We start from the raw sequence: 22,902 nt of genomic DNA on the forward strand, positions 1-22,902 counted from the left end.
AATAACTGCTTTGGGTGAGAGTGATCTAATGTTTAGGAGCCCAAACTTTAAAAATTGTTTTTGTTCATTTATTTTACATTTTTCTGGTTTAATCACGATCAGATTTTTTCTAGATCCAGCATTAAATTTATATTTTGACCTCACTATTCGGGGAACATTTTGACATGTTTAACCATTTAAATACACAGTGAAATGACATTGACAATTAAAATTTAAAAAGACAGAGAATGCAAAATCATTTAAAGATGCTTAGGGTAGTTAAAGGTATAGTTCACCCAAAAATGAAAATTCTGTCATTTATTACTCACCCTCATGTCGTTACAAATCCGTAAGACTTAATCACTTAAGATCTTTGGAACACAAGATATTTTAGATTAAATCCGAGAGCTTTCAGACCAGGGTGAGTAATTAATGACAGCATTTTCATTTTTGAGTGAACTATGGTCAAACACTTTTAGAAAGCTTTGAAGCAAAGATCTACTGCTGAGAGTAACTTGAGTCATTGATAGCATTCTAATGCAGTTATTAATGAAGTTATTAGAAGGAGAGCAAGAGAGACAGAGACACACAGAGAAAGAGAGAGAGAGAGCTTGTGTGAATTAGGCTACCCCGGTGCGTCCCTCAACAGTGTTCTGCAGCAGCGTCTCTAAATAGCGCTGTTATTACCTCGCTAGTGAGAAATGTCATGTGTAGCCTTTAAGTTGCTACACTATATAAGCTAACTGTTAAAATCGTCAGGGCAGCGCTGACAACACCTTTTTGTGCAAACTGCGTGACCGTAGTGTGCGTGTGCGAGCACGTGTGATTGCAGTAATTCCTGTGTGCTGTATAGGTACTGTGCTAATTTCCTTATTACAGTTAACTATGCGAAGTGATATGGAACTGTAATGCGGTCGCCGTGCGTTTCCCTGAAAATAATTGCATGCCTTCAAGCATTCAGCGGCCCCGTAGTATAAGGACAATTAAGGACCCTGATGCAGTAAGTAAAATATTTGAGTGGAATATGTTGTAACAAGGACAACAGATCAATTTGTCCTGGATGACAGTATTTTCCATATGCGTCAAAGGAATAATATTCTGTCTTCATTCAATCACCCTCATGTTTTCCCAAACCTGCATGAGCTTCTTCTACGGAACACACAAGGTGAACTATCATATAATCAGATTTATTCTCTTCATGCACTGCATTAACGGCATGCAGCAAATGCTATTTTCCTGTGGGGAAAAAAACAATGCTGTTCTTACTAAGGAATAATAAAAAATAATGAAAATACTTGCCATTATAGCATTAACTTCTGTGGAACACAAATAGTGGATTTTTAAGAAATATCCAGGAAATCTCTTTTCCCTCAAAGGGAATGGGGAATAGGGACTGTCAAGCTATAAAATTACATGTGTCATAATTAAAGTTTTCCAAATGTCTCATGCGCTGTATTCCAAGTCTTCTGAGAAACAGACTAGAATTTCAGTCATTTTGTTTATTGCTTTATGAGAACAGCTGAGTTATTTGTTCTGGAAAATAACATCTGCTACATGCCTTAAATTCAGTGCATGTAGTAAAGTGGTTAAATTTAAAAGCGAGTTAGCCTATTTCTATATCTCATTTCTGATATATATGTTTAACTTCTGCATGAGCTGGACACATCTTTCATCCATTGTGTCCTCTAATGAAGACAGTTCCCTAACTTTTTAATGAAACATTAAAAAAAATATGCAATTCTGAGAAATAAAATTTAAATATTGCATTAAGATGCAGTTTATAGTCTTCAGACCAGAACACTTGAATGTCACTGACTTGAATGCCAAAGACAAAAGTTTCAGCACCAGAGGCTGATCTGTATGCAGCTCACACAGGCTCTCCAAAGTGGTTCAGTCCCCAAACGGGCGCACTAGGGAATTCCTCTCACTCCCGCCCGTGACGTCACTGGGAGCCTGGCGCCACTTGCACAAAGGGTGTTTCCCCAAAATAACGCGAAATCACTTGTGCCAAGCAAAGCCGCAGCTACGCACACAGATGTGACTGATCGTTACTTAAACAAATCCCTACAAAGAAACTAACTCGCAAGACTATAGGCTGTAATTCAGTGGGCAGGAATCGATTAATACTCTGTTGGATGGGACTTGCCACATTAACCGTGACAACCGTTTTCACACCGTTTTCTCCAGTAAGAGAAGCCGGCGCGTGTCCTGATGGGTAGGTGAAAAGCGCAACGAGGCGCGCTGATTTAAATGTTTCATTGCTGCATATACTGTATACTTTCCGCTTTACTTACATTAAACCTAATGAAATGTGGCTTGATTGGGCTTGCAAGAACTAGAAGTAAACTAGCTATAAGGGAGATGTGTAACTGTTTTTACGTGTCTTAAACCCTAAAATAATATTTCCATATGCTACAAAATAAGGTAGAAACTAACAATATGGAGATGTATAAATTAGTGAATTACACACAATGCTTGATCAGAGCTGAAATACTAACTGAAAACATTATTTTATATTTGTTGTGGTAATTTACTTGTTAAAATGAATTATGGTACCCCATTATACCCTTATTTGACTTACATTTTTTAAAATTCAAAATAGTAGCCTAAATATGCTGGAGAAAAATTACCATGCATGAAGGCTATAGAATACTTGTGTTAATGTTACATACCATACTGATTTAGATTATACCAGTTCTGTCATTTAATATCAATTACATGATCACAAAGTAAACGTCGAGACAAATGTGAAAGCATAACTCCTTTAAAAGTTTTTTTTTTTTTTTTATGTGTGAACTTCATGAGGGTGGTGGTCCTGTTTGATAATGAGTTCACAATTGTAGCTCATTTCTGATTGGTTAAACTGATGGTGTTACATCTCACCCATTACTGCAACATTCCCTGGTCTCCCCTTCAAGATGATTGTAAGTCTATGTAAACACTGGTGTACAATGTTGAGTATCAGTTTGATAAATGAAACTATCAAATGATAGCATCACAAATGTTCCACAAACACGCATTAATAAAACATGTAATATAGCATTTTTAAATCATTTTATACTAAAATAATTTCTGAACACAAAATTCACATTCTTCACAGGAAGAATGTTCCCTTTTCACATGGGTATACTTATAAAATTCAAATTATACTTAAAATTCAGCCAAAATATTATCCATCCATAAATCCATCCATTCTCCAAGCAGCATTTCCTACAGGGACATGGAAATGCTGGAGCCTATCCCAGCATCTGCGACCACAGAAAATATAAACTGGATATTTTCTTTAATTCAGAGATATTCACTGAAGTGAAAATTCTCCTGATCTGTAAAATATCTACATCAGACCTAAACACATGAAGGGCCTCTTAGAGGCTTTATTGTGTACACAGTGGGGAGACAGCTGTAATGCCCAGCAGAATACACAGTGCCATCATGCTTTCAAGCTCTGTTTGTTTTTCCGTTAAACTGACAGTAGGTGTTGGCATTTTATTTATTCTTTTAATACCACAAAAAGCCTCGCCAAAAGACAAACAATATTTAGAATTTCCTTCACAATTATTATTTAGACTAGATTAGAGATAACAAACACAAGGATTCAGTTTACGGTTTGCACTGAATCCAAACACCCTGTACTGTTGTTAATAATTTAAAATGCTATATAGTTATGGAAAATATGAAGTACATAAATGCTTACACTGTAAACAAAAAGTACCGAAGCTGTTAAATAAGTGCAAATTTTCAACCTGCTCTCTTTATTTTCTGTTTTTTGAAGTAAAAGTCAAGAACCCTTGGCACAGGCCAGTGGTCATCTTTCTGGCTGCTGTTATCATCGTGGGGATCATCATCATGGTGGCCATTTCTGTCGTCCAGAACAAGCCTTTACACCAGAAATACAAAGTATGACTAACACTTTAAGTCTAACCATTTATTGTTACACATTAGATTTGTACAGATTTCACTGATGCAATGGTCCTTGTACACTTGACAGTATGGAATAGTTCTGGATGCAGGTTCCTCCCACACCTCTGTGTTTATCTATGAATGGCCAGCCGAGAAGGAGAACAACACTGGCATGGTACGACAGAAACACACCTGTAACGTGCAAGGTACGTAATCTGCATACAGAAACACTTCTAGTTACATGTTTTGGATAGTGTTTTTCCTTTTCCTTTTTTCAGTATGTGAAAGGAATTGTCCACTCAAAATAGAAAATTGTCATCATTTACTCACCCCTCCATGTCTTTAAAATCTGACTTTCCTTCTCTGTGGAACCAAAAATGAGATATTTAACAGAATCCCCAAGCTGCTGTTTTCCATATAGTGACCACAACTGTCAAGCATGATTTTCATTAAATAAAGAGCTATTGTATGGCTTCAGGGAACTTTAAGGGGTTGTTCACACTTTTAAAGAGTTGGATTCTCATGCTAAGCATGGACAAAATAAAAAAAAACAATTTGGATTTATGACGGAGTATTTCTGTGCTAAAAATATTACTTCCGGGTTCATACAAGTTTCGGAGAGTTTTTTTTTCGATCGTGGCTCTTCATGACGTAGACGAGGGTGGAACTCCTTATATGGGCATTTCTCCTGGAAGAGCGCGCCCGCGCACACATCGACCAGAGCGAGAGCGAGATCGCGCCCATTAGCGCGCTTCATTCAGCAGCGCTGCACTGGACTCGCTCGGGAAGAATGTCTCCAAAGAAGTGTGTTTTTGGTTGTAGGGGAAAGATAACTTTGTTCAGCTTCCTAAAGAACCCAAAGAAGTGTGTTTTTGGTTGTAAGGGAAAGATAACTTTGTTCAGCTTCCTAAAGAACCCAACATTATGTAAACAGTGGATGCAGTTTGTTTTTCTGGAGCAGCAACAGAGTTTCACAAGTGTGTTTGTTGACGAACGTTTTATAAACAAGGCCCAGTTCGACGCTGGATTTGCACATCGTTTGATACTGAAAGATGGAGCGGTCCCAGCTATAAAAGATCCTGGTCATGATTCAGAACTGCAGACGGTAAGTGAAACGGCATCAAATGTCTGTTTTGCTGGCATTTGGCGCTCAAGTGCTCGTCACTCTTTAGCTCCGCCCACGGCGCGCCTCCAGGAGCTCGGCTTTTTCCGGAGAGAATCGTAAAGCTGTATCTTTATTTTATAAATATGATAAAACTAAAGACTTTTTGGAGATATAAAGGATGCAGTACTACTCTATAGGTACTCAAGATTAACATGAGATTGGGTGAAACTGTGTGAGTTATCTCCCCTTTAAATGTATATAATGAAATGTAAGTCATATGGACTACTATTATGATACCATTTGCAGCTTGACAGCTCCTGGTCCCCATTCACTGACATTGTAGAACAGCTCAAACATTCTGATAAAACATAAGAAAGAAAGTCAAGAGTAAATCATGACTGACGTGTAACTTTTGGGTGAACTGTCTATCCCGTTAGAAGTTATGTAAACATACCGCATTATTTCCAACAACTTTTGCATACTGAAAAAAGCCTGTAGGCAAAGTGTCTTGAAAAACTTCTTTCTGTTTTTTTCTGCCCTGTAGGCAAAGGCATCTCCAGTTACTCTGCTAATCCACAGGGGGCTGGCGCATCTCTGCAGGAGTGCATGGAGGAGGCCAAGCAGAAAATACCCGCACACAGACACCCTGAAACCCCTGTGTACCTGGGAGCCACAGCAGGCATGAGACTGCTCAGGTAATCTCATTTCTCAAGAATCCAATAGGGCGTATAGTGTGGCAGAGAATAATTCAGAATAAAACTCTTAGAAAAAGACTTCCATCACCTGTCAAAAGTGTGGAATAAGATTTTTAAAATGTTTTTGAAAGAAGTCTCTTATGCTCACCGAGGCTGCATTTTTTATGAAAACAGTATTATTACAATTTTAAAATAACTATTTTCTATTTAAAAAATATTTTAAAACATAATTTATTCCTGTGATGGCAAACTGATTTTTTAGCTTTCATTCTAATATGCTCATTTGATTCTCATTGTTTTAATACATTATTACTGGTGCTCAGCTATTAATAATAGTTCTTATTATCAGTGTTAAAAATATAAAATATTTTTAAAATATAAAAAGGAAATTCAGGATTATTTGATGAATACAATGTTCAAAAGCACAACATTTATTTGAACTACAAAATGTTTGTAACATAAAAAATGTGTTTACTCTTACTTTTAAACAATTGAATGTGTTCATAATGAATAAAAGTTTTTTTTTTTTTTAAACTTTACTTAACCCAAACTTGGCACGGTATCACGGTTTCCACAAAAATATATATGCAAGTATCAAAAACTGTTGTCAACATAAATAATAATAAGAAACTTTTCTTGAGCACCAAATTGTTACTCTCAACTAAGCTAGCGTAACATCACAGGAATAAATAACATTTTAAAACCTTTTACAGTAGAAAAAAGTTATTTGAAACTGTAATAAAATTTCACAGTGTTTTTACTGTATTTTTGATTAAATAAATGCAGCCTTGATGAGCATAAGAGACAAACGTAGTGTATATTGTTTAACTAATTTATAAATTAACAGTTTTATCATTTAATTGTTGAGTGGTAAAGGCTAATAATAATATTTTTTTTAAGGATGGAGAATGAAGAAGCCTCAGATAAGGTACTGGACTCTGTAGCACATTCACTGAAGAGCTACCCCTTCTCCTATCAGGGAGCTCGTATCATTTCAGGCCAAGAAGAGGGAGCTTTCGGATGGATTACAGTCAATTACCTGAGCAAAAACTTGAGAAAGGTATGGTGGTTTTTAACCTGGATTTAGCAATGGTTCACATTTGTCATTTTGATTTGAAATTTTTAACCCAAAGTCCTTTTTCACAGAATTGCAGTGCTGAATATATACAGTGTACAATTCATATCTAGTATAAGAATGATTTATTGAAACAGTTTCCGTGTGAAAAGGCCAATTGTCAAATGTGTTTATCATGCAGCCCACAGGGACGCTTGGAGCTCTGGACCTGGGTGGAGCGTCTACTCAGATAACCTTCGTACCTCAACAGAATATTGAATCATATGACAATTCTATCGACTTCAGGCTGTACGGAAACGATTATCACCTGTACACCCACAGCTTTCTCTGTTACGGGAAGGACCAAGCTCTCAAGCTTTCTATGGGCAAGAAATTAGAGTCAACACTTAAAGCTGACGAGGTATGCTTGTCATTGCAGTTGAAGCTGTACAGACCAGGGGTCTATGGGAATTTATACTTATTCTATACAATAAAGTGGTGCATTGAAGCAATATTGCACTGAAAAAAAACTGTGCAGTTTTCACTTCTAGTAAATATCACAAATAATTACAAAGAATAAGCAAGTAACACTAAATTAAATGTGAAAAGACTGAAATACTATTTTTTTGTTTGTAAAACCTATAATCAATTTCTTTTTATTTACAACTTTTTGCCTTGTGTGTATAGTAGTATATTAATGCATTTACTGCACATACTTTATGATGCATACTTTGCAAAGCAAATCAAATATTATTATTGCTGTCATTGTAAAATTTGACAGACATTATTTGTTAGGAACAATAATTTAGCTTCTTGTAGCTTTGATTAAATTTAACTATTGTATTTTTATTTAATGCATATCTAAAGATATAGACCACACTTGACTCTTATACAATTGTATCTAGGCCTGTCACGATAACAACTTTTTGTTGTGTGATATATTGCCCCAGAAATAATTGCGATAAGCGATATTATTGTCATTTTAAAGACCATTTTATGTCACTGAATATATAATCATAATATAACAGCATAATAATGCAAGAAGGCCTACACACTTCCAAATGACAACAAACTTTTAATTTTTAAGAATATTTAGATCATGGAAAATAAGTATCAAAATATTAGATACCTTAAAAAAAACCTGAATAAACAGTAAATAAACATTTTCTAACAAAAAGTGCAAAGTAACAAGTAGAAAAAAAGAAAAATGCACAAAGAACTTGTATGCGGATTTTTCCATCTACAGATTTTTCCCTGACCTTTTTTCTCTGTAAATTAAAGGTGCACACTATTGCTGAAAATTGCCCCAGAAATAATTGCGATAAGCGATATTATTGTCATTTTAAAGACCATTTTATGTCACTGAATATATAATCATAATATAAAAGCATAATAATGCAAGAAGGCCTACACACTTCCAAATGACAACAAACTTTTAATTTTTAAGAATATTTAGATCATGGAAATTAAGTTTCAAAATATTAGATACCTTAAACAACTTGAATAAATTGTAAATAAACATTTTCTAACAAAACGTGCAAAGTAGAAAAAAAGAAAAATTCACAAAGAACTTGTATGGAGATTTTTACATCTACAGATTTTTTCCTGACCTTCTTTTCTCTGTAAATTAAGGGTGCACACTATTGCTGAAAAACACAATCACTACTCAGCAGTCAGATGTCCGTATGCACAAATGCACAGATCTCTAAACAAGGCCATATCTGCAGATTCAACTTTTTTTGTAGAAGCATTTTTTAAATTTGAACTAGCTCCTCATGACTACACCACGTTATGTTCGGGAAGCTGCAAAAGACACAGGCGCAAGTGGAATGTACAAAACATGGTGACATACATTTTTAAGTAAATATAATGGGCGATATATTGCGTCACCAAAAATGATCGAGGTCATGTACATATATTGCGCGATAAGTCGATATATTGATTATTGTGACAGGCCTAATTGTATCTTATATTTTTAAATGTTTTTTTTTCTTCCCTAAGACAGACCCCATTGAGTTAAGAGATCCTTGCTTTCACCCTGGATATAACTTCACCAGGACTGTTCCAAATGTCTTCAATACACCCTGTATGAAAGAAATGAAACTGGCAAATGAAACCTTCTTCCATGTAGGGCTTGGGAATTGGTCTCAGTGCCAACAATCAATCAGAAAAGTTTTTAATACCATCAATTGTCCTTACTCAAGATGCTCTTTCAATGGTGTTTTCCAGCCTTCTGTCTATGGAGACTTTGGGGTAAGAAACAATGTACATAGTTTATTTGAAAGAATTTGAATGGCTGGTTGTAAGTCATAACTAGTGATAATAAGTATGCCATTTGACTCTCTAGGCCTTTTCAGCTTTCTTCTTTGTGATGGACTTTTTGAATCTGACAAGTGATACTTTAGCCACTACAAAGCAGAAGCTAGCAGCGTACTGTTCTACACCATGGAAAAAGGTAAAATGCTTTATTAACTGTCTTTGAAGGATGTTTAAAATGGTTGCACCTTTGTTGGAACATGATGTCTAAATTATACTTTTTTTACTTGTGTAGATTGTAGAAAATCATCCCAACATAAAAGAGAAGTACCTTTCAGAATACTGCTTCTCAGCAACCTACATTCTCACTCTTCTGGAAGACGGATACAAATTCACCTCCAACAACTGGAAAGACATCAGGTTCATTAAGAAGGTAAGCATGGTGTAATTAAAAATGATACATTATTTCTCATTAAAAGTATTCAGACAGGTTAGACGTTAGATTTTTTTGTAGGTTAAAAATAAAGTGATAAAGCAATATATATTGTTCAAAATGAAGTATTGAGAAACTTTTATTTTGGGGCCAATGAATATGGAAAATTATTGAGATTATTGTGTCAACCTCTTTCTATGTGCAGATAGGAGACAGTGATGCAGGCTGGACATTAGGTTACATGCTTAACCTGACCAACATGATCCCCGCTGAAGCTCCAGACACACCGCTGATGCCTTATGGGGGATATGTCACATTTATGTTCCTCTTCTCACTTTTAATACTTGTTCTTCTTCTTCTGGTCTATTTCTATTTCCGTCGGTCCACTAGAACAGGTCAGAAAGACATCATTTAAATAGGGATATTATTCTTTGGTATCTATATATTGAATGCTTATTTCTGCAGAACAAAATTTCGATAAATCCAAAAGGTTTTACATTTCAAATAATTTGGAAATCATACCTCATGTGAAGGATAAACAGGTTTTTGGAGAGAGATGGGTTACAGGTTCCACTGCAGCTGAAGGGACATGAGACTGTGTTTTTGTGACCACTTAAAGTCTTCTTTAAAAGTCACGAGTACAGGTTTTAGCTTTTGGGGGGCTGGGTTAAAGGGGGTTGTTGAGCTTCCTTAAAAGGAAATGTGCACTGACATTCAATATATCATGTGCTTTTTAGTCTTTTATGAAGCTTCCCGTTTTATGTATAGAAAAGCACATCTTCTTGATGCCAGTATCTTTTATTTTTTTACTTATTATAAAGAATGTCTGTGAGGGTCAAAAGTCTCTAATTGTACACTTTTTTTGCATTATGGTCATATGAAAATCACTGGACATCGTTGTTTAAACACTGCTTTCCGCATAGCACATTTGTTTTTAACTAATTGCAAAAGGGGAGTCTGTCATTACGTGCTTTTTTCTTTCTTTCTGTGCATACTGATTCTTGCTTTGTATTGCAATCATTTTTTAATACCCCAATGTAACAGGAGAGTTAAAATAATCCTTTGTCCTAAAAAAACATTGTCTGTTTCTATAAGGCACATTCTGTATATGAAACCCCTGTGTATGGCTCTGAAGTGATGTGTAAAATTATGTGAAATTGTTTTTATATATTTAAACAAAACCTGTAGCAAATTTCTATTAAAATTACAAATGACTGATTGTGTATGTTTTATTTATAAAACATAAATGCATGGGTATTTGAAAGAAGTCTCTTATGCTCACCAAGGCAGTATTTATTTGATCAAAAATACAGTAAAAGAGTAATCATATGGAATATTATTATCATTTAAATGTTTTGAAATGTAATTTATTTTTGTGATGGCAAAGCTGAATTCTCAGCAGCCATTATGTCAGTCTTTAGTGTCACATGATCCTTCAGAAATCATAAAATATGCTGATTTGTTGCCAGTAACATTTAAAAAATGCAAACTGTTGTGCTGCATAACATTTCTGTGGAAAGAGTGATGCATTTACTTTCAGGGTTCTTTGATTAGAAAGTTCAAAAGAACAGAATTTATTTGATATTTGATTTATGTAATGTGTCCTTGGTGATTAATAGTTTTTATTTTTTAAATGGTCATTTTTAAATATGAGTGTTTGTGTATATATGTACATCTATCTATCTATCTATCTAACGGGATGCTACAATACGCATAAGATATACATTCATTCTTTATTATTGCTATTAAGAAGTAACAAAAATCCTTACAAAGGTTTACATTAAGCCTTAATTCCACAGGAATATATGAACCAAGTATTGCCACTGATAGAGATATAATGCAAGATATTATTCTGAGGAATCTCTATGGGTGTAGCCTTTCTTTCTGATTATATGAGGCCACAGCACTGTCAAATACATATGCAGAGTATAGACAACCAGTGTGAGATTACAGCTCATATCAGAAGTATTATGTTATGCTGAAGAGTGTGACAATGTGTCAGCAGTGGAGATACTGGCAATATACAAAGGTACTTCATTCAACACATGAAGCGACAATGAAATATACAAATCTACACATTTCCAAACTCTCACACAGTGGCACTTTAAAATGAAACACAAACTTGCTCATCATTAACTCAACAACTGTGTAACAGGTGAACCAATCGAATCCTAACGTTTTGCATAGAATTATCTTCTCATCTACAGCACCCTCCTTTATTGGTCTCTAGCAACTTTCATCTATCTAATCAGTTGCTGATGTGCAGTACATCTAAATTGCCTCATAAATGTGGAAGAGAGTAATTTGGTGCCTGTCCGGAGCTTTTGGGATGAATAAAATGCAGAGTCAGTGGATGCTGGGAGTAGTTTTGGAGTTGCAGTTCTTGGCCTCTCTTGGCCTGAGGTGAAGCGTTTCTGAGTGTTTGTCTCTGGCGCTCTCTTGAGGCTCTTCTCGGTTGTACAGCATTGATCGTAACTGTGGCAGACACTGGTCCCAGTCCTCAGGCAGTAAGAGCAAAAGGAGGCCCAAACAAATCATGGACACTGCAATGATGCGTACACTGTTGAGCTGGATCTCACACATGTAGCGATCTATGACTGGAGTATGAAAGATTTTTGGTGGTCACTCCGGTATTACAGTTCAACATGTTGAAACTCCAATATGCTAATGTAATCAGGGCTATCTAGAACATTAAAATTATATGAAATCTTTGATATTTACACTACAAATGTTTTTTTTGAAAGAATTTAATACTTCATACTCAGCCAGGATGCATTAAATTGATCAAAACTGACAGTAGCAACATTTATGTTATAAAATATTTCTATTTCAAATAAATTCTAATTATTAAATTCTAATTATCAAAGAATCGTGAGAAAATAGGTTTGTCGGTTTCCACAAAAATATGAGGCAGCACAACTGTTTTCAACACTGTTAATAAGAAGAAATGTTTCATGAGCACCAAATTATCATAATTAGAATGATTTTTTTACAGGTCATGTGACCCTGAAGACTGGAGTAATGGCTGCTGGAAATTCAGCTTTGAGATCACAGGAATAAATTAAATTTTAAAATATATTAAAAGACAAAATGGTTATCTTAATTGTTACTAATATTAATACTAATATTGATGATTAATTGTACTCATATTTTACAATATTACTGTTACTGTATTTTTGATCAAATAAATGCAGCCTTGGTTTGCATAGGAGACATCTCTCATTTTACTGAGCCAAGATTTATAACAGTAGTTTATATTATGGGGCAAAGGAGTAAATTAATAATAAAAAAGTAATTTACTCAAAAATAATTTACTCCTCCTCATGTTGTTCCAGACCTGTATGGCTTGCTTTCTTCCGTGAAACACAAAAGGAAATGTTTAACAGAATGTTGACGTTGACATTTTTCATACAATGGAAGTAAATGGTGATCAAGGGTTGTCAAACTCCCAGAATATCACACACACACAAGTTTGACGACCCCTGGTCAATATTTACATTCAATGTATAGAAAAGAGCAGAGTTAACATAATGCCTAACATCACCTTTTGTGGATTACAGAAGAAATACGAATTTCTAACAACATAAATCTTTACAAAAAAAAAAAACAAGTGGCTCTATTATGACTCACCAGCATTGAGAGGCACACTGAGGACGACGCCCAGAGAAATCAGAGTAGGAAGTGTTATCAGAACACCAAAATTCAAGAGGAAGTTGAACACTAAAAGAGCAGCCAAAGAAAGGAGTCAGATGTTAAACATATTAATGGTGGATTTGTTTATTACAAACACACAGCTTTTCACTTCAGGAGATGTTAACTGATAGACTGGATTCGTGCGGATTACTTGTGGATTATTGCGATATTTTATCAGTTGCTTGAACTCTCATTCTCATGGCACACATTCAATCTGTGTAGATAAGAGAAGTTTGTATCCTCTTACCCAGCAGAAGAGCGGACATGCCACAGATGCTTGGCCATGGCAAATCTCGAGGTGAAACAAAGTCCTCGGCCCCCATGAGAAGCAGGATCAGAGGTACAGCGCTAATGAAGACCAAATTAGCTCCACCGAGGACAGTAAGATACACAGCTGCTTCACCCAGCTTTGCACTACCCAGAACAAGCTTAAACAGAACCTGAAGAAACATATTTACCCTTACAGATTTCTCTACAGACAAAGAGTATAAAATAATTACATGTTCATTTTAAACATCTCTGAAATAGCAGGTCATTGGTGTATGACAGTCTAAAATGTGTTTGTTGTGCTTTGTAATCCCATCTTACTTTGTATATAGCTGCTGTTGATGCAGAACCAACCACAAGGGAGATGCCTATCACAGAATAGCTGTGGAAACCATTGGCATATGTCAACATAACAATGCCCCCAATGGCTAAAATGGCTGCCACAATCTGTGATTAGATAGAACAAAGTACATTATGATAAAAAGTAAAAATCCATTATAGAGTTAATCGCAACTAAGCATAACTAAAGCTTTTTATAGATCAATTTATATATCATAGACTCACCCGTACTCCCATAAAGCGATCCCGCGGGACAATCCAGGATATTAGGAAGACAAAGGCACGACTACAGCAGAAAAGGGCACAGGCATCAGTGGCAGGCCTTGCAGGTACAGGTAGCTGGTGAGAGTCCACAGCACTCCAAAAGGAGCCACGCGAGAGAGCAGCATCCTCAGTGACAGCACGTCATCTCCCAAGAACTGACAACACTCTCTGTCGTGAATCCACACACATGCAAATAATGAATCACACTATAATTTATCATACCGGCATTTCCAATACACATTTATGTAACAGAGAGTGCCAAATGTTTGGACACACCTGAATGACTGGAAGATTCTATTGATCTTAAAGATGTTTGATCTAATGTCTAGTTCTTAATTTTCTAATTAATTAAATAGTCTATTGCAAATTATTTTGTAGATGCGTATCTATCTATGCATTTCTCTACAGTATAAAAATACATGTATTTTGATTTTTTTTTAAGACCGTAGTTTTTAAGTGAAAAAAAAAAATCCAACAACTGTCTAACGCAACCATTTAAAGGTTTAGGGTCAGTAAGATTTTTGAAGAAAAAACAAAAAATTTATACAGCAAGGACGCAATTAACTGATCTAAACTGTGAGTATAGACATTTACAGTATAAAGTTACAAAAGTTACAAAAACTTTTTTATTCATCAAAGAATCTGTATAATATCAGTATAAAATTTGAATTATTTATGTGATCATGTGACACTGAAGACTGGCGTAATGGCTGCTGAAAAGCTTTGCCATCACAGGTATAAATTACATTTTCAAATATATTAAAACATTTTATCAATAAATGCCTACAGTAAAATGGCAAGATATTAAAAAAAAATAAAATAAATTATATATATATATATATATATATATATACAACAGTAGCAAAAAAAAATGTAAACAATTTTTTTTCCCTTAGAAATAAAATACACTGATGAGCGCAATAAGATGTGCACATTGAGACATGGAACTTATTAATAAAGTAAATAGGTTTTGATTTTATGATTACTTTACAAAGAAGAACTAGTAACTAGATGAACATTACAAAACCAGCTATCCAATTAGGGAAACCCTGCTTTCATTAAATTACACTGACTTACAAAAGTGCTGCTCAGTTAACCTTTAAAAATCTTTTGTGCTGAACTCACAAAAGACGAAAAAAATGCCATGGGACATTGTTAAGAAAATTAGGTTAGTGTCAAGTCCTCTATCTAAGCAGCCTATTTTTATATATTTAAAATGTTTAAAAATGTATTCCTGTGATGGCAAAGTTGAAATTTCTGCAGCTATAACTCCAGTCTCCAGTGATCTTTCAGAAATTATTGTAATATGCTGATTTGGTGCTCAAAAACATTTCTTAATATCATCGATGTTGTGCTGTTTAATATTTTGTGGAAACTTTTTTCAGGTTTCTTAAATTCCTTAAATCATTTTTACTATAACATATTAAATTATACATATAAATTAAGCCCAAGTTTAGAAGAACGGCATGTATTTATAAATAGAAATATTTTGTAACATTATAAATGTATTTACTGTCAGTTTTAATCAATTTAGTGCATCCTTGCAGACTAAAAATATTAATTTATCTCAAAAATAAATCTTTCTTACCCCAAACCGTTAAACAGTCCTGCATAATAGCACATATAAAGTTACAATAGAGTTTCAGTTATAAAAAATATGGTCACAACTGTGAGATTAAAAAATATTTTTTTATTTTTAAGAAATTTAGTCAAAGTGTTTTTACTCCAGGGTGGAAACAGACCTCCATATTGGTGCCGTAATGTCATTTATCACAGACCAAATTTCTGACTTGTCCTTACGCTTTTTTGAAGTAAGACATATAGTTATACAACATTAAAAAGGAAGATACAAGAATATTAGATATATGAATAATGTATTGCTGTCCATGATACTGAAGATGCAGCAGTTTCTCCTGCTATGTATATGCATTAATTGTATTGCAAAGATTCTCATTTCTCCTTTATATACCATACTTTTGCCCCGTATGGCCTGTAAGAGGACATTTAGCATGTACTGGCAAGAACCTGCCCGGTCTGAAGGACAGAACTGTCAGTGCAAAAAGGACAAGGAGGCAGACAGACTGTCCCCCAGAAGCAGTCAGTCAACAGAACAAGTGTCTCATTATCATAGTCAAACCACAGACCACAGTCTGGGATAGTTCATGTGATCTGTGTGCCAGCTCAGTGCTGCAAACATAGACCAAGGTATCAATTTGAAGGTGATGGTGAAGTAGTTAAAGAATTGACTTTTAAATTCAACCCTATACAGTGACAATATGTGAACTAAAACCATGCTGAACTGCCCAATTACCATTGTGAAATGAAAATGTAAGGGCTAATTGGATTGCACAAACCAATCAAATCCATTTATTTGGCATTTATGGGCAGGTTCAATGAACATCCGTCTGACCATCTCTCCATCGACTGCTGTATGATGTAAAAAAGCAATGTCAAACCATCGTTTTTATTGCACACAAGTGCCAGAGCTGGAGGAATTATTCTCTCACTATTAAGTTTTAAAGATGCTCTGTTGCATCATTTGAACTCCAACATTGATGATGAATGATCTACTTACTTCAAATGCTCTAAACGAAAGTCTCAACGTTTTTACTTTACCACTAAGTATTATTTTGGAGAATCTGTTTACACCAAATATTTTTTATCTGTTGCAACTGCATTCACAGAAAACTTTTTACTCCATTACAATTTCATGTAGACTAGTATAAAACACTACATCGGTAAAGTATATGCTATATGTCATTATGACTTAAATCTTTCCTCAATGATTTAAAAATAAAATCGGATTTTTTTCTTTATCCTAATGTGACTAACAAGTCGATCAATCATGTTCACATAAGTTTAACTTAAGCGTGAGAGTGCACACAAATCTTATGCTATGAATATGATGCAGTCAGTGGAGGAATGGAAATGAGAATTGAGAGAGACCTCATCTGCCCCTGATGACTCAGCAAAAAACTGGGCTCTGACTCAGTTACCTTCTCATGCATAGTAGAATAACTGACAGAGCTGCACGTCGTAACTCAGGCTACAGTGCTCAGCTCAAATACAACAATAGATACATCAGGGGTCCCATTTGCTAAACGGATATTTGCAGAATATGCAAGACGTTTTTCTTTTGTTTTTTAATAAGGGGGATCATAAATATTGCTTTTTTTGTTTTGTTTTACTGTGTACAGTATTTACATATAGAAAGTATCTGAAAGGGCTCTTTGTTTATAAATGATCTGACTCGGCTGTTTATCAAATGGGTGATAGATTTTGTCGCCTATGCCTGTGTCAACAGTATTTTAAAGTGCGGCCACAAAGAAATATTTGTGCGTGGGGTTGCAGAGGCGCTCAAATTGATGCAGGGGTGTGAAGCTGGTCTTTGATCGATGTGTTTACATCATAAAGCATAGATGTTCAACTCTCATATAAAAAAAAAATCAAAGATCAAAGAATGTATAGACAGGACTATCAGATTGATGAAAGCAAGAAGAAACTATCCTCGCTGTAACCTTTAAGCGACATTTAAATTTTTTAGGAAGGAGTCAACCAGCTTATTTCAAGTGTCAAGCAATGCAAAGCACGTCCAAACAACAGACTTACATAATGCATGTAAAAGTTATATAATGCAATATAATGAAATTAATGTAATACTATTTTATTTCTATATAGGATACTTTAAAAGTTAAAGGGATAGTCCACCTAAAAATTTAAATTCTGTCATCATTCACTCACCCTTACAAACCTGTCTACATTTCTTTCTTCTGTGGAACACAAAAGAAGATATTTTGAGAAATTTTCATGAACTGGATAACAAACATTCTTCGATATATTTGTATGTTCCAAAGATGAACTTCACACAAGTTGAGGTAAGTGAATTATGAGAGAATTTGCATTTTTGGTTGGACTATCCCTGTAAGGTTAAAGAACCCTTATAGTTCTATGCCCTTAACGCATATAATATTCATTAAATTCTTTACATTTAACTTATAAAAACACGCATGAATCAAGTATACCTCTAAGAGGTCCGTTCCAGGGCTCATAGCCATAGTAACCAGTGATCCTCAGGATCCGCTCTTCTATGGATGCGTTGTTGATGTACTCGACCGATCTCGATGACTTCAGTTCTTCACTTAGATCTTCATCAATGACGAGGGATTTCAGCTGTCTGATCTGAGGACTGATATCTGACAGGCGGCGCGGACTCATGTCTGAAGGCTTCCTCATTCCCCTGAAGTTAAAGAAGAGACATCAGAGCACAATGGTTCCCTTTCGTGGAACTTCGAACTGCGTCCTCTAGGGGTCGCTATGGGGAACGCCTCGTCGTGACCCGTGTCTGAAGCCTACATTGAAAAAACACCAACTTGTTTGGCCGGCGACAGCCATGACGTCACTACCGCCGCTCTGCGGAAATGTATAGCTTAGAACCAACCTGCATGTAAACACACCGTCCACAGCGCAAACTAGAGGCACGACGCAACGCGACAAAACGCTGCCAATCAATGTGAACAAAACTGCGAGTGTGCGCGTGGCGCGCAAGCGTTTTTCTAGTTAAACTTGCAGTTGCGTTGAACTGCTGTCCTACACAGTGTAAACTTGTTTATGATACAGCCAACTGCAAGCTAGACGAAGGCATTTAAAAAGACTAAAAGGATGCTCACGTCACGCGCTCATTTTGAAGCATCTGTAGTTTTTTGTTTTTTTTGCCAAGAAATGCATCCAGTAACTCACTCTGAGACTCTGATGAGCCTATTTTAATAAGCAGTTACAGAATCATGGTAGTAAAACATCAGAAAGAGATCCAGAGCGCTGAGCTGAAGCAGCACTGCATGTATAAAGAAGACACGACCACCTGTGCACGCACTGCGCCTGCGCAGACACAAATTCTGACATCCTCTCTAAGCTCTGAGCTTCAATTCCACCAATATTGATGTTTCATCTTATATCATTTGGCGTTATCCACGTCGACCACCAATAAACTCTATTTAAAACACTTTTCACACTCGCACTAATTTAATTTGGTCAGCAACAGGCCATGTGCATAATTCATTAGAGAATTCTGACATTTTTGTCCTTTTTAAAGTCATGAGCATTCAGTGGTTAAAACATTTTTGTAATAAATTCATGGATAAATATAGAGTATCTGTAGCTATACATATATATTGCATTATTTGCCACAGAAAAAAAAATACTGCTGGCTCACTGACTGTACTGAGACTAGTTTTTATAATAATACATACTTGCTGTTTTGCTCTTGTGACACACATTAAATTGAACGTGCTTCGGTGTATCTTTCTTAGGTGAACAGGTAAATTGCAGCAAACACAGCAGCACAGCACAGCCCATCTGTCTGGCACAGCAGAGATGGCAGTGTGTTGCAGGGGGAAAGAAGGAAACTGGCCAAGAGTAGATGAGGGAGGAAGTGGCTTTTGGTGAACTACCCAGGAAGAAGGAATTGCATGCAAAGCCTGCAAATCCAATGCGACTGTTTTCACTGGGTCTTTCAATATCTTTAAATAAGTTTTAGACCCATCCTAATACACATATGCACAAGCTCATAATGTACATGCTCATGATATGCATTAGATTTTTACATTTCAGATGAAAATAATTTCAGATGAAAATAAAAATTTTTGTTGTCCATCTAGGGTGTTGTAATGGGTGGTCTAATGCACTCTGTAACGTAGTGAATCTTGCTATGTGCTTATGAGCGTGTTTTGGATGGCTGCGTATTATTCCGACCACCACATTTCTAAATTTCTAATTTCTTTTTGTCCCTACGTGAACCTGGGGTCAATTTTATGTCTGTTTAATCCTTCCATGTAAATCTAGCCTATGAGATTTTATTGTGGACCAGGCGAAAATCTTAATTCTGATTGCTAAGAAAAGTGTTATGACAGCAATATCTTATGAACAAGCCACCCAATTTGAAAAATCATTCATGTCATCATCATTCTCAGTAGCATGCCAAATGTATAATACAGTGTTTACTCTTTTATATTTCTAATTCTAATATGAGAAATTATAAGCAAGCACCATTAAGTATGGTAATTTTCATAATTAATGTACGTGTGTTAGTTCATAAATAAATACATCTTATATTCAGTATATAGTTTAAGCACCACATGTAATCCATTATAGTTTATGGCATTTTCATTGATGCTCTTAAAAAACTTAGAAAATTATAATTTCCAGTGCATATTATAACCTCTTTATATTTCACTTGAACAAAATTGTTGGTTTGAAAAACCCTGTGAAAATGCTGTCTGTTATAAAAAACAAAAACAAAACAAAAAAATATTTCTAAATTAGACTGCAGTGCAAAGAACTGTAACAAATGAAAGTAAGTTGAGCATTAAAAATCTAAGCTTGGTAATCAAAGCTGTCTTAATAAAACTCCTTAAAAGCATCATTATGCCATTAGGTCATTAAACTGTCACTCAGATTAGCTTTTCAGCACTTAATCAAATGTAAAAGATTCTACCTGTCTTTCGGAGGACACAGTTGAACACAGAGCGCTGGAGTCTCGTCCTCTTTCTGCATTACGCCGGCACATCATGTGTGGGGATCTTGTCCCTGCAGTGTGGCAGCTTCACGGTCCACAGCCAGCTTTTGAAAGATGGCTAGCAGTGGGGGTGTGAGCCACTGTGTGTGTGGTGAGCAAAGGGGAGTTCATTGTAACTGGTTGGCACCTATCGATCGGAAGGGCCGTCTCCACCCCAGCACAAGCCCCAGTCAGGTGACCTGTGCTTAGCTAAGCAAAAACTTCTGACAGTGCCGTCAATAGTGAATGTACAGCGCTCTCTCCCACCTTCAATACCACGACTGAGGTGCCCTTGAGCAAGGCACTGAACCCCTAACTGCTCCCCGGGCGCCGCAGCATAAATGGCTGCCCACTGCTCCGGGTGTGTGTTCACGGTGTGTGTTCACTGCTGTGTGTGTGCACTTTGGATGGGTTAAATGCAGAGCACTAATTCCAAGTATGGGTCACCATACTTGGCCACATGTCACGTCACGTCACTTTCACTTTCACTTTCACTTTCAATAACCTCCCGACACCTTCCGCTGGAGAACGGCGTGGGGAGAAGCCATGAGGTCTGCACTCCATATGCTTAACTCAAAATTGAGCTTGGCACACACTGTGGGACCTGACATCTAATGAGGCAGACTGGCTTGGATAAACACAGGCCATGGGAGAGAGAGTTTAATAGAAAAATCTTGGGTGAGAACTATCGAAGCGCACTGGTGGAGATTATTCACATTTACCAAGGACACACCAAAGGCAAAGTTAAAAGGAGACATTTATAAATAACAACTGCAGTATTCAATAGTTTGTTCTCTTTAAGGAAAACAGTATAATATGCCCCACAGGGCAAGATGACACTTCCTTTTTTTCCTCCGTACCATAGATTGTTCTTAATCTCATTTCAACACATTTATTAATGGATATGGATAGGTTAAATTATCTAATTTTGTGTTTCTGGAAAATAGTGATGTATAACATTGCATTATGCTGAATTATGTTGTCTATTTGTTAATGGGGTATTTGTGGAGTAAAAATACTGTTTTTATTTTAAGGTTAAAAGGTAAAATTAGACTATTGGGCTAACATGACTCCCCCATGAATTCATGGGGTATAACTATTCAGTAATTCCATAAATTAGATGTACATTTCAGACATCTTCGCTATTCATGCAATATGAAATGATTCAGTTTGAATTCATAGTGTTGCTATTATGTCATTTCTTTATATAATATTTATATATTACATAATTTTATATCATATATAATTTATATTCCTTTACATATTATACTTTATATCTTTTACTGGGATTCTGCTTTGTCTGTCTTTGGTCATTCAATTATTGAAGTAAATTCTCAAAAAAAAAAACAGACAAAATAGCTTTAACTCTGGTACAACACATCAAATTTCCCATAGGAAAGAAAACTCATGAGATTTCTTTAATATCTTGTTCTTTCTGCTAAATAGCAATGAGACTAAATGAAGTTCAAATGGAGATTATCGATCTTGCGCTTCTCAGATTCTTGTAATCTCACTTTTCTATTCTAATTCCCAAAGAGATTTCAGATTGTTGAAACAGTTGGAAATTTTGATATGAACTGATATTGCAGCAATATCTAAAAATATATTTCTCATCAAATAATAAGCCAAATTATTTATAGCATGTGTTCTTATTTAAATAAATTTAAATATTAGCTATAATCTCCATATTCACATTAATATTAAGCTCTGTACTTTAACTCTTTGTCAACAAATGCCTCAGTTGTGCCTATTTTTATTTTTATGAGAAACATCTCATATATATATATATATATATATATAAAGGAAAATAAAATTGGCATGTTAAAATTGGCATGTTAATAATAAAATTGGCATCATTCATTCATTCAATGCTTCATTCATTCATCATACCTAAACCAACAGATACTAACATGAAAACATTCCGGATATACTCAAAAAGAGCATTTTCCCATGATATGAAGGAATTGTTCACCTTTGGAGAAGCCCTGAAATATAACCACCTATATCGCCTCATCTAATGCTGTGATGATAATGAATGTGACATTTAGATGAATGTCTAGGGGAACTCAAGAAGGTCTCTTATAGTTTCATGTGCTCAACTTATTGAAATTTGTCCTGGTCAAGTTTAACAAGGTGAGCACAGCTGCAGGGCCTTGTTAACATAACCTCGGCTCAATTTCAGCACCACTATTACAGGATGGCATCAAATTCACTTTCAAACAGCAGAGTAAATATCTCTTTTAACAGCACTGAGCAGGCATCCTGTTAACAGACTGTACAGCTGCTCAGGGTTTTAACACACCTATATAGCCACAATATAGCAAAATGATCAAAGTAAACAACTCTGAGAGGTGAAGGAGATGTGTT

The 22,902-nt window shown here is 35.6% G+C and overlaps 1 protein-coding gene and 1 pseudogene across 2 annotated transcripts in view; one reads left to right on the forward strand and one right to left on the reverse strand.

Moving 5' to 3' along the window:
- Positions 1 to 10,612, forward strand: part of LOC107755533 (ectonucleoside triphosphate diphosphohydrolase 1-like) — a 20,828-nt gene extending 10,216 nt beyond the window's left edge. Inside the window, exons 1-10 of one of the 2 annotated variants that reach the window (XM_016572372.1) lie at positions 1,987 to 2,194; positions 3,752 to 3,876; positions 3,968 to 4,085; positions 5,529 to 5,679; positions 6,580 to 6,739; positions 6,936 to 7,154; positions 8,735 to 8,986; positions 9,081 to 9,188; positions 9,285 to 9,422; positions 9,628 to 10,612. In XM_016572372.1, coding sequence (XP_016427858.1) covers positions 2,191 to 2,194; positions 3,752 to 3,876; positions 3,968 to 4,085; positions 5,529 to 5,679; positions 6,580 to 6,739; positions 6,936 to 7,154; positions 8,735 to 8,986; positions 9,081 to 9,188; positions 9,285 to 9,422; positions 9,628 to 9,837 — 1,485 coding nt within the window. In that variant the 5' untranslated portion in view covers positions 1,987 to 2,190 and the 3' untranslated portion in view covers positions 9,838 to 10,612. Of the gene's footprint in view, positions 1 to 1,986; positions 2,195 to 3,751; positions 3,877 to 3,967; positions 4,086 to 5,528; positions 5,680 to 6,579; positions 6,740 to 6,935; positions 7,155 to 8,734; positions 8,987 to 9,080; positions 9,189 to 9,284; positions 9,423 to 9,627 lie in introns of those variants that run through there. The other variant, XM_016572371.1, reaches the window with a different exon arrangement.
- Positions 10,613 to 11,246: 634 nt separating this feature from the next.
- Positions 11,247 to 18,200, reverse strand: LOC107755412 (putative thiamine transporter SLC35F3; annotated as a pseudogene).
- Positions 18,201 to 22,902: the final 4,702 nt, after the last annotated feature.

Source organism: Sinocyclocheilus rhinocerous, unplaced genomic scaffold (assembly GCF_001515625.1).
Source record: "Sinocyclocheilus rhinocerous isolate Xijiao unplaced genomic scaffold, SAMN03320098_v1.1 scaffold140, whole genome shotgun sequence".
Lineage (NCBI taxonomy): Eukaryota > Metazoa > Chordata > Actinopteri > Cypriniformes > Cyprinidae > Sinocyclocheilus > Sinocyclocheilus rhinocerous.